This window comes from Trachypithecus francoisi, unplaced genomic scaffold (assembly GCF_009764315.1).
Source record: "Trachypithecus francoisi isolate TF-2019V2 unplaced genomic scaffold, Tfra_2.0 Lachesis_group8, whole genome shotgun sequence".
In the NCBI taxonomy this organism is placed as follows: Eukaryota; Metazoa; Chordata; class Mammalia; order Primates; family Cercopithecidae; genus Trachypithecus; species Trachypithecus francoisi.
Window position 1 is genome coordinate 98489155 of NW_022681473.1, and position 18389 is coordinate 98507543.

Here is an 18389-nt window from a genome sequence, read left to right on the forward strand (position 1 = left end):
TGTCTTGAGGTTCAAAGATATAAAATATTAGATGTATTTTAATTTTGTGCCCTTGCAGATCGATCATTTATTCATTAGTAACTTACCAGAGATTGTGGTGGAGTTATTGATGACGTTACATGAGCCAGCAAATTCTAGTGCAAGTCAGAGCACTGACCTCTGTGACTTTTCAGGGTATGTACATTTTAAACTTAGAGAACTAGCTGTAGCTTCACAAGTTCTTAAAGAAGTTTATTAGTTGACACCTTCAATATCTATTTCAATTTATAGACATCACTCTTTTTAAAAAGTTTGTTTCTTTCAAAATAGCCACCTTTGAATTGAGGTAATTACCTATCCTCTTTTACCATAGTCTCCCCACAGTAATTACTCTTTCTAAATCGACCACTTGGTTGGCCAACCCAATAACCTTTTCTTAGTCTTTCTGTAATATTTGAACATTGTGCCATCTGTTGTCCCTTGAAATTTTTTTCTTCATGCACGTTATTCCTAGTTCTCTTTATCTAGGTCTTGCCTTTTTTGATCACCTTTTCTTTTTTTTTTCTTTTTTTTGAGATAGAGTCTCACTCTGTTGCTCAGGCTGGAGTGTGGTGGCATAATCTCGGCCCACTGCCACCTCCACCTCACAGGCTCAAGCGATGCTTCCTTTCACCTCAGCCTCTCCAGTAGCTGGGACAGCAGATGTGCACCACTACAACTGGCTAATTTTTTATGTTTTTGGTAGAGACGGGGTTTCACCATATTGCCCAGGCTGGTCTCGAACTCCTGGCCTCAAGTGATTCCCCCGTGTTGGCCAATCAAAGTCCTGGGATTACAGGCATGAGCCACTGTGCCCAGCCTCACTTTTTCTTTATTGTGCTTTATTATCTGTATAATTTAATTTGGATGTGAATGTCTCTGAGTTGTATATGCACATTAGAGTTATTTTCCTGGTGTGATTGTAAGCTACTTGAAAATATGCTTTAGTTTATGTATTTATTTTTTTTCATGTGCCCTACCGTGCTGGGCATATAAAATAGTAATAATATCTGAGAAAGTACTTTCACATATGTAATTTCATGCTATCTAAAAAAGTGTTGATTGCCATGTCTTAAAATACTGCTTTTTCAGTACTGGCATAGAGCTCTGATTCTGAACTGAAGTAATACTGAGGCTCATTTGCAGAACTGCCTTAAAAGATTTTTTAAGAAAATCATCACTGGCCATCAGAGAAATGCAAATCAAAACCACAATGAGATACCATCTCACACCAGTTAGAATGGCAATCATTAAAAAGTCAGGAAACAACAGGTGCTGGAGAGGATGTAGAGAAATAGGAACACTTTTACACTGTTGGTGGGATTGTAAACTAGTTCAACCATTATGGAAAACAGTATGGCGATTCCTCAAGGATCTAGAACTAGATGTACCATATGACCCAGCCATCCCACTACTGGGTATATACCCAAAGGATTATAAATCATGCTGCTATAAAGACACATGCACACATATGTTTATTGCGGCACTATTCACAATAGCAAAGACTTGGAATCAACCCAAATGTCCATCTGTGACAGACTGGATTAAGAAAATGTGGCACATATACACCATGGAATATTATGCAGCCATAAAAAAGGATGAGTTTGTGTCCTTTGTAGGGACATGGATGCAGCTGGAAACCATCATTCTTAGCAAACTATCACAAGAACAGAAAACCAAACACCGCATGTTCTCACTTATAGGTGGGAACTGAACAATGAGATCACTTGGACTCGGGAAGGGGAACATCACACACCGGGGCCTATCATGGGGAGGGGGGAGGAGGGAGGGATTGCATTGGGAGTTATACCTGATATAAATGATGAAGTGAGGGGTGCTGACGAGTTGATGGGTGCAGCACACCAACATGGCACAAGTATACATATGTAACAAACCTGCACGCTATGCACATGTACCCTAGAACTTAAAGTATAATAAAATAAAAAATAAAAAAAAAATCATTACAAGATCATTTAAGATTATTTAAGTTATTGAGGGTGAAAGGTATTTAGATAATCTGATTTATATATCTGGACTCTGATATTTATTTGTGATTTTATTAAAAGTAGTTTTTCAGTAGAAAAATAGTTTTTGAATTTGGGGGTTATTAAAATCTAAATTTTCATTTTGGAAGTTCACTGGTCTATGAACAAAACTTTTTAAAATGATGACTGTATTTTTTCCCTTAACTCTGTTAGGGATTTGGATCCTGCTCCTAATCCACCTCATTTTCCATCGCATGTGATTAAAGCAACATTTGCCTATATCAGCAATTGTCATAAAACCAAGTTAAAGAGCATTTTAGAAATTCTTTCCAAAAGCCCTGTAAGTATACATAATGAGTTTAATAATAGAGCATTCTTTCTTTTTTAGCTAAAAAAACTTTGTAAGTACATCTTAAAGAGGAAAAGTAAACAAAAAAAATGTATCTCATAATTAAAAAGGAAAACATTTATTTACAAGTTTAAATGGTATTTTACTTGTCAACTTTAATTGAAATATGTTATATATGAGAACAGAATCTTGTGACACTTTAGTTATATATTAGCTCAGGGAATGTATTTACTTTTTCATAGGAATATACTATTTAATTATAGTTTACTTTCTGAAAATTAAATAAATTGGCAATAGTTTAAGATAGTAATTTTCTTAATGTAACATTTTGCACTTGATATCGAACCCAAATCTAAATTCTGTTATTTAGTTATTTTAAATATAAAATGTGTATGTATTCAAATATTTGAAGAAAAAATATAAAATGTATTTATTGTAGCCGACTATCTAATTAAACAAGTTTTTACTAAATCTGTTTATTTTCTAGGATTCCTATCAGAAAATTCTTCTTGCCATATGTGAGCAAGCAGCTGAAACAAATAATGTTTATAAGAAGCACAGAATTCTTAAAATATACCACCTGTTTGTTAGTTTATTACTGAAAGATATAAAAAGTGGCTTAGGAGGAGCTTGGGCGTTTGTTCTTCGAGATGTTATTTATACTCTGATTCACTATATCAACCAAAGGTAAATAACACATTTGGACCAATATATAAGCAGTCCTTCTATCCTCTTCTTCCTGTTTTTTTGCTTTGTTTTGTTTTGAGACAAAGACTCACTCTGTCTGCCCAGGCTGGGTGCAGTCACGGCTCACTGCATCCTCAACCTCCTGGGTTCAGATTATCCTTCCTCCTCAGCCTCCTGAGTAGCTGGGACTCCAGGAGCATACCACCATGCCCGATTAATTTTTTGTGTGTTTTGTAGAGGTGGGGTTTCACCATATTGCCCAGGGTGGTCTCAAACTCCTGTGCTCAAATGAACTGTCAACCTCAGCCTCCCAATGTGCTGGGATTACAGGCATGAGCTACTATGCCCAACCTATCCTGTTCTTTTAATTGAAAGTTTATATGCTTCTAAGAGGTAGATATAAGACTGTTGCTTTCTGAATTTTGCTTTTTACGATGTCTATTATATTTACCTATTAGTTTTTTAAAATTGCACTACTTGCCTGGGAAACATAACAGACCTCGTTGCTACTAAAAATTTTTTAAAAAAGAAAATTAGTAGTAGGTGTGGCAGCTCACACCTATAATCCCAGCACTTTAGGAGGTTGGGGTAGGTGGATTGCTTGAGCCCAGGAGTTAGAGACCAGTCTGGGCAACATGATATGAAACCCCATCTCTACAAAAAAATTTTTAAAAAATTAGCCAGGGATTGTGGCATGTACCTGTAGTCTCAGCTACTCTGGAGCCTGAGGTGGGAGGATTGCTTGAGCTCGGGAGGCAGAGGTTGCAGGTTACAGTGAGCAAAGTGTGCCACTATACTCCAGCCTGGGAGGCAGAGCGAGACTGTTGTCTCAAAAAAAAAAAAAAAGAAAGAAAATTATCTGGGTATGATCATATGCACCTGTAGTTCTAGCTACTTAGGAGGCTGAAGTAGGAGGATGGCTTGAGCTCATGAGCTTGAGGCTGCCAGTGAGCCTTGATTGCACCACTGCATTCCTGCCTGGGCAACAGACTGAGACTTTCATTCAATTAAAAAAAAAAAAAAAAAAAAAAAAGCACTACTTCTCCAATTCTAGAAATCTTAAGAAGGATCTTCAACATTTTAATACTAATATTCTAGTTATTGATGGCCTCAAATAAACATTTCTACAAAATTGGGGTTATTCAGCTGGGTGTGGTGGCTCACACCTATAATCCCAGCACTTTGGGAAGCCAAGGCGGGTGGATCATGAGGTCAGGAGATTGAGACCATCCTGGCTAACACAGAGGAGATTGAGACCATCCGGGCTAACACAGTGAAACCCCGTCTCTACTAAAAATACAAAAAAATTAGCTGGGCATGCTGGCGGGCGCCTGTAGTCCCAGCTACTCGGGAGGCTGAGGCAGGAGAATGGCATGAACCCGGGAGGCAGAGCTTGCAGTGAGTCGAGCTCGTGCCACTGCACTCCAGCCTGAGCGACAGAGTAAGACTCTGTCTCAAAAAAAAAAAGAAAAAAAAAAAAAAAACAAGAATTGGGGTTGTTCAATTTAGCATCTCTGATCTTTTCCATTGATTTTAATGAGATTTCTATTTGTTAATGTCTTTTTTATTGTGGTAAAATATGTAACATAAATTTTTTATTTTTGCTATTGAATGGCCAGTTCAGTGGCATCAATTACATTTCCATTGTTGTGCAGCCATCACCACTATCTATGTCCAAACTTTCATTATCGCAAACGGAACCTCTACTCATTCCACAATAATTCCACATTCCCCCTTCCCCCTTCCTGGCCATTGAGAAACTCATCTATTTTCTGTCTCAATGAATTTGCCTATTGTAGATATTTTAATCTAGAGTTGTACAATATACGTCCTTTTGTGTCTTGCCTTGTGTGGTCACTGAAAACTTTGTACTTTAGCTTGTGTTTAGATAGTGTTTGATAGAGATTTCCTTGGAAGCCAAGAGTGTTGGGATGAGGAAGTATAAGAGGAGAAAACTTTTCCTAGTGTTTGCAGATTGGCTTTATGCTAGGATTCTTCTTCAACACTTAGCCATGCTTGCATTGCTTGGGATCAGCCCCAAATACAAGCTTAGGGTCTTCTCTGGTCTTTTCTGAGTAAGAGTCTTATCTTGAAGCATGTGTGTGGCTTTCTCAATTCCCCCTAATTTGTGGGTGCTTTTGAATACACTAATTTCCCAAAGAAATACTCTCTCCAGCTACTCCTAGGCTTTAGGCAGCCTCTTGTATGTCTCAACAGTAATCTTTTGCCCTATGCACCTGCAGGTTGTCGGTCAGCCTTACAAAGTTTCAAGCAACACCCATATCTTTTGTAGCTTGTATGAAGTTAAACAAAACAGAGCCACGCACTTTACATCAGTCCTTGGCTCCAGACAAGTTAGAATAGACATATACAATAGTTTGCAACTAATCTGCTTAGCTCCATGAACTATCGTGAGCCAGCGTCTCACACCGAGGATACAGGCCGCTGCTTTTGTGATTGTTGCCAACCTGGGGTAGAGGTGGGCAAGGACAAGTAAAGTCACCACGAAGCTTTCCTACTTTTTTTCAGTTGCATGTTTCTTGATTCAATATTTTCTTGATTACTGTAAACCTTTGACTATTTTACAGAATTCTAACAAAATTAGTTCTGACAAGTTTGCCTGTTTTTCAGTGTTTCTGTTAAAGGATGGAAGCTTAGAGCTGTCTATTCTGCATTTTGCTGATGTCACTTCTCATTTTGGCTTATAAGACATTAAAATATTTATGTCAAGGCATATAAGAATTAAGAGATGCTGAACAAAAGTGACTTCTGAATGAATTTATTTCAGAGTAATTTTCCAGAACTTACTGGTTGTTGTTTTCTCCCTATATTAGGCCTTCTCGTATCATGGATGTGTCATTACGTAGCTTCTCCCTTTGTTGTGACTTATTAAGTCAGGTTTGCCAGACAGCAGTGACTTACTGTAAGGATGCTCTAGAAAACCATCTTCATGTTATTGTTGGTACACTTATACCCCTTGTGGATGAGCAGGTGGAGGTTCAGAAACAGGTAATTTTCTGAATCATCTTCAGAATGGTATTTAAAATATATTTATAAAGTATTGTTAGAAGGATTTGAGTGTTTTTTGTTTACTTGGTATAATTGGTGAGTTTATTGCGAATTTTTTTGTAAAATGATTGGAACAATATGCTTAATGAATTAACTTTTGTAATCAATTACAGAGCACTTGGTACTTTTGATCTAATAAATAACCTGATAGTTTCATCTACTATGCTGAAGTATAGGGGTAGTCAAAACTAGAGATAGCAGTTCACAACATTATGGTGGTGTTTGAGTTACTACTTATATAAACTGTTTCATTAATACTGGCTTTTTTTTTAAACCTCAGTACCCACCTTGTAGTAGTACCTTATATACTTATTGAATATTTGAAAACACGGAAACTAAAAGCTGGGTATCTTAGATGTAATTAGAACATTTAATCTGATCTAGGTTAATAGATTTTATCATTTATTACAGTAAGTTTTGTTGGCTTACTTTAAAATTATTTCTCTCATAATTTTTTCTTTTTAAATTATATTTAGGTATTGGACTTGTTGAAATACTTAGTGATAGATAACAAGGATAATGAAAACCTCTATCTCACGATTAAGCTTTTAGATCCTTTTCCTGACCATGTTGTTTTTAAGGATTTGCGTATTACTCAGCAAAAAATCAAATACAGTAGAGGACCCTTTTCACTCTTGGAGGTAATAAAAATTTCATCATCTACTATTTTTTATTAAAGAACATAGACCGTAGTACTTTTTAAAAATCTGTAATGCTCTAGCAGTAAAAAATGGAATCTTTTTTTAAATTGTGATTAAAAATACGTAGGCCAGGCACATTGGCTCATGCCTGTAATCTCAGCACTTTTGCAAGGCTGAGGCAGGAGGATTGCCTGAGCCCAGGAGTTCAAGACTAGCCTGGGCAACATGACGAAACCCCGTCTCTACGAAAAATTAGTCGGGCATGGTGATACGTGCTTGTAGAATCAGCTACTGAGGTAGCTCAGGTGGAAGGATCACCTGAGCCCTGGAGGTCAAGGCTGCAATAAGCCAAGATTGTGCCACTGCACTCCAGCCTGGGTGACAGAGTGAGACCCAGTCTCAAAAAAAATACATATATATATATCTAAGTGTGTATATATATATATATATACACACTTAGATATATATGTGTATATATGTATATACACACATACCTGTGTGTGTATGTGTGTGTATAACATGAGATCTACCTACTTAACAAATAAAAAAATGAATCTTAATGTATCTCTTTGTATTGAAGTCAAAGTATAAATATCAAAACTTCCTGGTAAAGATCCAAATTTAAGTTTTCAAGGAATGTGACATAAAATAGTTTTGATTTTAACACATAAGATCCTAAGGTTCACTAATAGCCCAAAACTACCATTGGATCTTTTCAATGTCTATTTAATGTTTGTGTAAGAGATAATGTTTAACTTTCGAAAGCATATTTCAAGTTTTAATCTTTATAAACCTCAAAATTATGTTTAGGTATATTCTTCCATACAGATCTTAATTATAATTTTTAAATGATAGTCTGTATTTGACTCTGTGTAAATATAAAAACATATTTAAATATGTTAAGACGTAGAGTTATACTACTAAAGAGAAATTTAAGCATTTCCCTCCAGTTGAGTATGCTATAACAATCTTGAAATCTGTGTTACCATGAGAGAGTCTGTTAGAATTTAAAGGATTAGGCCGGGTGCAGTGGCTCACACCTGTAATCCCAGCACTTTGGAAGGCTGAGGCAGGCAGATCATGTGAGGTCAGGAGTTCGAGACCAGCCTGGCCAACATGGCAAAACCCCGTCTCTACTAAAAATACAAAATTAGCTAGGCATGGTGGCACATTCCTGTAAATCCTGTATTTGGGAGGCTGATTATTCGGGAGGCTGAATCCTGTATTTGGGAGGCTGAATTCCTGTAAATCCTGTATTTGGGAGGCTGAGACATTAGAATCACTTGAACCCGAGAGGCAGAGGTAGCAGTGAGCCTCAATAGTGCCACTGCACTCTAGCCTTAATGACAGAGCGAGACTCTGTCTAAAAGAAAGAATTAAAACATTGTAGGGTTTGCAGTGGAAGAAGTCATTTATTTATTCCTTGTTTGGTAGTAATAGAGACATGAGTCAGTGTCTATAAATGGCACTTAACTAATTTTTTTCTTTTATTAAGTTTTATTTCACAGGCTTAACCAATACATGTTAAAAGCAAGTTACATTTTAATTAATTTTCTCTTTTAGGAAATTAACCATTTTCTCTCAGTAAGTGTTTATGATGCACTTCCATTGACAAGACTTGAAGGACTAAAGGATCTTCGAAGACAACTGGAACTACATAAAGATCAGATGATGGACATTATGAGAGCATCTCAGGGTACTAATTTTAATGACATGGGTTATTTCTACCTGTTTCCTCTTGAAAGAATATTTTGTAAAGTCTTGCTCTTGGTTTCACTGTCACAGACTTAGTTCAGGCTCTCATCATTTAGTTCAGACCCTCATTTCTCATCTAACTGTAAAACTGGTCCTAACTGGGCCCCTCACCCTGAACTCTTCCTATTGTATTCATCCTCTGCCATAACGATTTCTCTAAACCCAAATATGATCATGTTTTTCTACTGCCTAAATTTTTTTTTCTTCAGAGACAGATTTTTTTTTTTTTTTAGAGTCTCACTCTGTCACCCACGCTGGAGTGCAGTGGCACCATCGTAGGGTTCTAGGAATTCTCCTGTCTCAGCCTTCTGAATAACTGGGACTACAGGAACACACCACTACACATAGCTACTTTTTTGTTTTATTCTATTTTTTGTAGGGACAGGGGTCCCACTATGTTGCCTAGGTTGGTCTTGAATTCCTGGCCTCAAGCGATCCTCCTGCCTTAGCTTCACAAAGCATTGGGATTAGAGGCATGAGCCATGGCGTCCAGCCATGCTTAAACATTTTTAACTTCTTTTTTTCTTTTAATACAGAGTTTCGCTCTTGTTGCCCAGGCTGGAGTGCAGTGGCGCTATCTTGGCTCACTGCAACCTCCACCTCCCAAGCTCAGATTCTCGAGCCTCAGCCTCCCTAGTAGCTGGGATTACAGGCACCTGCCATTATGCCTGGCTAAGTTTTTGTACTTTCTTTAGTAGAGACAGGGTTTCATCATGTTGGCCAGGCTGGTCTCGAACTCCTGAGCTCAGGCGTCCGCCCACCTCAGCCTCCCAAAGTGGTGGGATTACAGGCGTGAGCCATTGTTCCCGGCCCATGCTTAAACATTTTAACACCTTCTGACTGTGTAAAAGAAAAATTTAATACCTTAGAGCCAGACATACAAGCTAGTCTTGTCTTCTAGTCCAGTTTACCTGAATGAAAGAAATATGTCTCATTTTAATACTTTAGCCATGTGTGTTTGTGTGTATATATATGTGTGTATGTATTTGTAAGTTTTTCTAGCTTGCTTTTTACTTACGAAACATCTATATTTATGTTAATTTGATTTGAAATGTACATTATTACAGTATTTGGGAAACTTTCTATTTTTTTTTTGTTTTGAGACGGAGTGTCACTCTGTCACTCAGGCTGGAGTGCAGTGACATGATCTCCGCTCACTGCAACCTCCACCTCCCGGATTCAGATGATTCTCCTGTCCCAGCCTCCCGAGTAGCAGGGATTACAGTTTTGTGCCACCATGCCCAGCTGATTTTTTATATCTGTAGTAGAGATGGGGTTTCACATGTTGTCCAGGCTGGTCTTGAACTCCTGACCTCAGGTGATCTGCCCATCTCGGCCTCCCAAAGTGCTGGGATTACAGGCATGAGCCACCGTACCCAGTCTAATTTTGTATTTCTGTTGTATTGTTTTTACCCTCAGTACTTTTTAAAATGAATTTTAGTTTTGACTGAGCAGAGTTTCTAGTACTTTTGAGATGTACAAAATGTATGTAAATAGAAACACCATTATTTCTTGTTCTTGTGTTCTTGAGTATTTTATGGGCTAGATCTGCCTTGTGCCTTATAGCCACTAGCCATTTGGCTATTTAAGTGAAGTAAAATTAAATGAAATTTGAAGTTCAGTTTTTTCATTGTGTTGAACACATATGCAGTTCTCAGTAGTAAATTTGGTCAGTAGTGATCATTGGACAGTGTAGATTATAGACATTTCCATCATTGCAGAAAGTTCTGTGGGACAGTGCTGGTCTAAACTCTAAATGTTAGATGTTAAAAAGCCAAGCAAGCTCCCAAAGTCCCTTCTAGCTTTAGTGTTGAATGATTCTTGTGCTTCTGTTTGTGATTTTGCTAAAGTGTTGACTTATCTGCACAATTTGTTTAAGACATTTTATTTTCTCTGTTGTCAAATATTGCTAATCACTTTCAAAAGAATCTGTGGTATTAAGGAAGTTCAGATTCATTCTCTACGTATTTTTTGAGCTACTCATGACTTACAACCTTCTTTAAACTTTATAGAAATTTTCTAGTCAGATAATTTAATATATATGTTATTGTAAACAAAAGTGTTGTCTTTGTGCTAGTTGAAACTAATTTTTAAAAAATTATTTCTAGATAATCCACAAGATGGGATTATGGTGAAGCTAGTTGTCAATTTGTTGCAGTTATCCAAGATGGCAATAAACCACACTGGTGAAAAAGAAGTGCTAGGTAAACTACAGTCATGTGCTGCATGACAACATTTCAGTCAACCGTGGATCACATATAGGATTATATGTGATTATAATACTGTATTTTTACTGTATGTTTTCTGTTTATATATACAAATACTTACTATTGTGTTACAATTGCCTGTAGTATTCAGTATAGTAACATGCTCTACAGGTTTGTAGCCTAGATGCAGTAAGCTATACCATATAGCCTAGGTGTGTAGTAGGCTATGCCATCTAGGTTTGTGTAAGTATATTCTGTGATGGTCGCACAATGACAGAATTGCCCAATGACACATTTCTCAGAACATATCTGTGTCATTAAGCAAAGCATGATTGTATTGGCTGAATGTGAGTTATGTGGTGGTCATCTTTATTATATGAGTGGTCATCTTTATTATATCTTCAAAATAAGTGAGGGTTTGTCATTTGGGATATTGGGGAAATACGAGATGCTAGCTAAGTTACATGCCTATTTAATTAAAGTGTCCCTAAAAAGCCCCCTTTTGTACTTTTCTTCCTTAAATATTCATATAAAATGAAAAGTTAAGAGATTTACATATGTGTATAACTTAATTTGAAAATGCCTTATAAATATTTAGGAAAGGCAGAAATATCTTTTTTTTTTAGAGTTAAGTTGCAAATAAATTGACTGCCAATGTATTTTGTAAATATAACTGACAGGTACTCAGTGTCTTTTGTTATGTAACAGTCATAAGAGTGAAGACTTGGAGGGCTAGATTAAACTTAAATAATTAAAAACCATTCAAGTCCTTTCCTACAGCCATTTTAGGGGAAACCTAATGTAAGATAAGAAGCTAACATCATGTCTAGTTTAGGTGTTTAGATTTAGTGACCACGGGATGGAGAAATCACCTGATTATAGTCAGCTTGAAGCTCTCATGATGGTTTTGCTTCAAATTAGAAAAATAGGAGGAATAAGTAGTGTTTTACAGATTCTACTATCTTTCTTCAACAGTCTTAACTTCTCGGTAGGAGCCTAATATCTAGAGTACTTCCTTTTTTTTTAGGTTTTTAAAATTGAGATATATCCTACGTATAGAAAAGTATACAGATCAAAAATATCTAGCTTGAAGAACGTTCGCAGAGTACATTTGTACATGTAGCACCCAGACTAAGAAACAGAATCTTACCAGACTGTAGAAGTTTTCTTTAACCAGCGTATTTACCTCCTTGTCCATAGTGGCACTGCTTTTAGGGACAGACCTGATTTATAACCGAAGCCCTAAGTGGCTTTCCTGTGTAGCATAAAATTAATGTGGTTTGTACTCACAGCTTTCCCCCTAAGATCAGGAATGAGACAAGGCTGTCCACTTTCACTACTGCTGTTCAACATTGTACTGGAAGTTCTAGCCAGAGCAATTAAACAAGAAAAAGAAATTAAAAGCATGCCAATTAGAAAGGAAGTAAAACTATCTGTATTTACAGATGATATGGTAGAGAAAATCCCAGAGAATGCATAAGAAAGCTACTGTAGAGCTAATAAATGAATTTTGCAAAGTTGCAGGGTACAAGATCAACACATAATTAGTGGTGTTTGTATATACTAGCAGTGGACAATCCAGAAAGAATTAGAAAAGCAATTCCATTTACAATAGCATCTAAAAGAAATAAATACCCAGGAATAAATTTAATCAAAGAGGTGAAAGACTTATATACATTGTTTGTTAGAAGTGAATCACTAAGTACAGCCCACACTCAACGGGAGGGAAATTAGGTTCTACCCTTTGAAAGAAGGACTCTCAAGAAATTTGTGAACTTATTTTAGTAAATACCATCATGATGGAAAGAGCACCAAGAGCCCTCTGGGTTGCTGAAAATGTCCTATCTTCATCTGGTTAGGGAGAACACAGGCAGAAAAAAATGTATATTTGTATGTATAAATTTTCATTGAACTGTGTTTAAGATTATGGAATTTGTGTGATATCTCTTTTTTTTTTTTTTTTTTTTTTGAGGCGGAGTCTCGCTCTGTCACCCAGGCTGGAGTGCAGTGGCCGGATCTCGGCTCACTGCAAGCTCCGCCTCCCGGATTTACGCCATTCTCCTGCCTCAGCCTCCCGAGTAGCTGGGACTACAGGCGCCCGCCACCTCGCCCGGCTAGTTTTTTTTTTTTTTGTATTTTTAGTAGAGACGGGGTTTCACCGTGTTAGCCAGGATGGTCTCGATCTCCTGACCTCGTGATCCACCCGTCTCGGCCTCCCAAAGTGCTGGGATTACAGGCTTGAGCCACCGCGCCCGGCCTGTGTGATATCTCAACAAAAATTTTAACAGTTTTAAGGTTGATTCTCTCTCTCTCTCTCTCTTTTTTTTTTTCCACCCAGGCTAGAGTGCAGTGGTGCAATCTTGGCTCACTGCAGCCTCCGCCTCCTGGGTTCAAATGATTCTCCTGCCTCACCCTCCTGAGTAGCTGGGATTACAGGCCTGCACCACCACGCTTGGCTAATTTTGTATTTTTAGTAAAGATGGGGCTTTACCATGTTGGCCAGGCTGGTCTCGAACTCCTGACCTCAGGTGATCCACCCACCTCTGTCCCCCAAAGTGCTGGGATTACAGGTGTGAGCCACCGCGCTCGGCCTTAAGGTTAATTCTCGAAGTACAGCAAAACAGCACTATAGTTTTGAAATTAGAAAATTTCAGTTTTATGTATGATCTCTTACCTATGACTCTACTGAAATAGAATTTCTGTATGTAGAGGCTGTTGGAAGCTGCTTGGGAGAAGTGGGTCCTATAGATTTCTCTACCATAGCTATACAACATAGTAAAGATGCATCTTATACCAAGGCCCTTAAGTTATTTGAAGGTAAAGAACTTCAGTGGACCTTCATAATGCTGACCTACTTGAATAACACACTGGTAGAAGATTGGTGAGTATTTATTGATACCTTATATGTAATTCCACTTAATATGACATTCATGGAGAATGATACTTCACACAAATTGATATTCTCAGTAACTAAAGCTTTGTCCTTTTTTTAATCTCAATGTCTTTATTGAGATTTAATCTCAATGTCTTTATAAGATTGAAAATTCTTGTATTTTTATTAATTCACAGAATTATTGACCCTACTATGTGCCAGACACTTGATATAATGGTGAACATTCCAGACAAGGTCCCTGTTAAAATTTTAGTGGGACTAGACAAATAAACAATAAATAAGAAAAATGCCAGATGGTTCTACACAGAAAATTAAGAGAGGGGAGTATAAAGGGAGATGTTTTAGGCTCTTGTCAATATCAGAAGTGCCACTCTCCTCTAAGTGAGGCCTTATTTTGATCCTTTTAAAATAAACCATAAAGCAGAGAGGTTGTTTTATAACCCTAGAAGTCTTAAGCTAATCAGACAAGGTTTTCTATTGCTTATTTATTCTCTATGCAAAACAGAATTGCACCACATATCAAAATTTCAACTGGTTGGTTGAGATTACTTTTGTGTGCATGCTTTTTCTCTCTCTCATTTGTTGATGGATTGATTGGTGTCTTTGAGTATTCCATCACCACCATATTTGGTGGTAGGCTCAAAGGGTTTTCCTCACAACCAGGCACCTTTCTAAGATAAATACATGTTTTGATTTTTTTTCTGTACTTCCCTTTCTCCTTCTCTTGAGGAATAAATGATTGGCAATAATGTCTAACTGCCCTGTTTCTGTTATTGATTTAATGTACCTATATATTTCTTTCTTTTGTTGTTTTTGTTTCATTAAACAAATTTGTATGGTTTCTTTCTGAACATTTTATTATAAAAAACTTTAAACATATAGCAAAATGGGAATAATTTTATAGTAAACATCCATATGCTTATCACATAGTTTCTATATTTTACTGCTATCCTTGCTTAATCACTTCTAGCCATCAATCTGTCCTTGTATTAACAAGTATTAATTCATCTCTCTCTTTTTTTCTTTTTTCTTTTTTTGAGACAGGGTCTTGCTCTATCACCCAGACTGGAGTGCAGTGGCATGATCATACATCATAGATCATGCTTACTGTAACCCCAAATTCTTGGGCTCAAGCAATCCTCCTGCCTCAACCTCCTAAAGTGCAAGGTTTATGTGCTTGAGCCACACCACAGCCAGCCAGTTCATCTCATTTTTTAAATGTGTTTAAAGGTATATCAAGCACAGTTTTTGAAGAGAGTACCACAGAAAATTTGCAAGCATTAGATGTTTCATTCGTTTCATAGTAACTCGAAACTGGTTTTTCTGAAACAGATGCACAGAAATATTAGTGTGACTTAAACTTAAGAATACTAGGAAGCAGGTAGAAGTTTTTTGTATTTTTCTTTAACAGGGAAAAACTTTAGATATTCAAGGGACTTTAGCATATGAAGATGTGGACCAAAGGATTCCCAGAATTTTTATTACTTACATGTATTAGAACATATTTTCAAGTATTTCTTTTTGTGAGTCTTTTTAATTTATAGTAGTCACAATTAAACTGTATTGAATGAAGGGAATTGCTGTTGCATTGATTAGTAATTCAAGTTTACTGAATGACTAGTGAAAGTCCTTTGATAATTTTGTTTGATATTGGAGAATTTGGTGAATGTAAAGTTTCCTAATACAAATTTTAAATTTTAGTTTTGAAATTTTTTCAGTGGAGGTTAACATTCATCAAGATTAATAACTGGTGTACTTGATAGACATTTGAATTGTTTGTTTTTTCAGTGTCAAAGTTCGATCAGCAGCTGTTACTTGTTTGAAAAACATTTTAGCCACAAAGACTGGACATAGTTTCTGGGAGATTTATAAGATGACAACAGATCCAATGCTGGCCTATCTACAGCCTTTTAGAACATCGAGAAAAAAGGTCTCTTAAGTAATAAATGTTTATCGAATACCCACCATATCTAAAACAGTTCTGTTTGCTGTGGGTTGTGACTGTTAACTTGCTTGAAATGGTATTGTACTAACAATTAACCTTTCCTATAAGTAATTTAAACCATATTTCATAAATCCAAGGAATTTGCTATTTTTTACTTATCATGGCAGTGTGGAAAAGCTGAGATAGGTAACCTGAGGAAATAGTAGTTGATTTGGGGGGAGGGGAAATTCTTAAAGACAAACCTTATTTTTTTAGAAATAGAAAACCCTACTTTGCGCCCGTGAAAGCTGTTAGCTCGGGGTATGATTTATAGTTATTGTGATCCACAAGTGTTTATTTCCATGGCAAGTTAATGTATCACAATCCCCTGGTGAAATACAGGATGACCCATAGATTTCTTCCTTTTTCCATGTTAGTATCATAATAGGGTTCCACTGTAAGTACTCTGTGAGGCATGTTTAAGAACACTTGTTCCTTCCTTAGTCTAAGCATTCCTCTTTACTATCTTCTTTTCATAAAGTGACTGAGAAGTACACAGTTTAGTTTTCACCAATTTAATTTCAGGGCAGAAACCCAACATTGAAGCAGTACTTTCAGTGCATCACAAATATAATTTTGGTCTTAGTAAAATTACTAGTAATATAAACTGTTAATGAAACTAATAATATAACCTGGAAGGCATTATAATTTTAACATTTTAAAATCTCATTTCATTTTGAAATCAAGTCTATGTGATAGGTATGGTCTGGTTTTGTTCAAGAGACAGATGAGTCAGAGTTTGTGATTTGTGTAATATGCTACTAATGAGTGACAGAGCTGAGAGTAGGACCCAGTTTTTCTGGTGCCTAAAGCAGCAGTTTTTACCATACCACTCTGACTCTCGTATAAACATAAATGTTTTAATTTTAAAAGGTAAACATTGCCTCCAGATTTAGTTTTAACTGTATTTAGCTTTACTCAGAAACAGATTTGTTATACTCATTTTAGGTAGGAAAGGTACAATGATTTCCAGTTCTCTTATTTACATTTTCTAATCCATTTCTTTCTAGTTTTTAGAAGTACCCAGATTTGACAAAGAAAACCCTTTTGAAGGCCTGGATGACATAAATCTGTGGATTCCTCTAAGTGAAAATCATGACATTTGGATAAAGACACTGACTTGTGCTTTTTTGGACAGTGGAGGCACAAAATGTGAAATTCTTCAATTATTAAAGCCAATGTGTGAAGTAAGAAGATTAATTAGCCTGATTTAATTCCTTGTTTATGACCTGTTTATCTAAAGAGTTCTGTGTTACTGCACATCATCTTCACATAATATCACCCCCACTCAAACTGTTGTAAATTTATTAAAGTGAGCATCCATATTTAGTCATAACTTTACGCATTAGGTTTCAGCTTCAGGATAGCAACATCCTAGAGGAGTTTTAAGGGGTGCCTTGAATAATTTGTTACTAATACTAATGATAGTTAAAATACTGCTGATTATAAATTATTTGCATTAACCAAAAGCCTGTTCTAACTTTGTTTACGTCTTCTGATAAGAGCACATTTATTTTCCCTGATATGCTTTCCTGAATAAGAAAAAGGAGTGGGGCAGCAATCAGCATAGCTTTTTTATTTTTGAGGATATAGTATGTATCTCAATAAAGAGTGAAGGTGCATACCAAATGAAACAGAAAGTTTTACTCTTCCATCAAATATGTAATCTAAAACAGCAAAACCTGATGCTTTACAGAGTTAATTTATAGCACTGTCAAATGTGATTCAACAGAAATGTGAAAATACAACATCTGACTAGGTTAAACATCTGCCAATTACAGATAACTGATAGGGAAGTATTTTCATAATGTACTCACATTGGAAGCAATGTAAAAAGCAATTCTTATTTTCTACAGAAAAAGTAATGACAATGAATAAAACATCACCTTCTCTGCAATACTACACCGCACTCATACCAGTTCAGCAGAGTGGTACCCCGAACACACATACAGCTTATTTCTCATTAGTGAACAAAGCTAAGATTTTTATAAAGTTTTAACTTTGAGCCAGAAGATAAAATGTTCCAAATATACGTATGTACACACCTCATTTCTGGTACTTTAAATTCTCTAGCTCTAAAAGTGGTGTTTTGCCTGGTCTTTGGTTTGAAAAAGAAAAGGGTGCAATTAGTAATCTATAACCTGTCTTATGTGTGTGAAGTCTGATGAATATGATGGATATGGAGTGTAATGATTCATTCATATGTTAAACATGGAGTGCGGTGAATAGCAAAAGTAAAGCTGAATACTGTTTTAATGTGCCAGATGTATTAGAGTGCTTTTCTGCTCTTTGGAATATACCACAAATAATTAACCAAATTTTATACCCAGAAGTTGGGCTTATTAAAACATAAACTTTTTTTTTTTTTTTTTTGAGACGGAGTCTCGCTCTGTCGCCCAGGCTGGAGTGCAGTGGCCGGATCTCAGCTCACTGCAAGCTCCGCCTCCCGGGTTTACGCCATTCTCCTGCCTCAGCCTCCCAAGTAGCTGGGACTACAGGCGCCCGCCAACTCGCCCGGCTAGTTTTTCTGTATTTTTTAGTAGAGACGGGGTTTCGGCGTGTTAGCTAGGTTGGTCTTGATCTCCTGACCTCGTGATCCACCCGTCTCGGCCTGCCAAAGTGCTGGGATTACAGGCTTGAGCCACCGCGCCCGGCCAAAACATAAACATTTTTAACATGACTGTTGTAGTTCTTCACTGAGGATAGAAAATGCATAAAAATCAGATTTTCAACTTTTGTCTTAAACTTTTGATACCGTTTTCTCTTCTATCAAATCAGAAAACTCCTTCTGTTACTAACAC

General features: G+C 36.7%; 1 protein-coding gene across 6 annotated transcripts in view; it reads left to right on the forward strand.

The window, feature by feature from the left end:
- Positions 1-18389, forward strand: part of ATM (ATM serine/threonine kinase) — a 135494-nt gene that overhangs the window by 59604 nt on the left and 57501 nt on the right. For 3 of the 6 annotated variants that reach the window (XM_033206747.1, XM_033206748.1, XM_033206749.1), the window contains 10 exons: positions 59-174; positions 2217-2343; positions 2840-3039; positions 5874-6048; positions 6585-6749; positions 8313-8445; positions 10613-10708; positions 13421-13592; positions 15393-15534; positions 16599-16775. In XM_033206747.1, coding sequence (XP_033062638.1) covers positions 59-174; positions 2217-2343; positions 2840-3039; positions 5874-6048; positions 6585-6749; positions 8313-8445; positions 10613-10708; positions 13421-13592; positions 15393-15534; positions 16599-16775 — 1503 coding nt within the window. Of the gene's footprint in view, positions 1-58; positions 175-2216; positions 2344-2839; positions 3040-5873; positions 6049-6584; positions 6750-8312; positions 8446-10612; positions 10709-13420; positions 13593-15392; positions 15535-16596; positions 16776-18389 lie in introns of those variants that run through there. The other 3 variants (XM_033206750.1, XM_033206751.1, XM_033206752.1) reach the window with 3 other exon arrangements.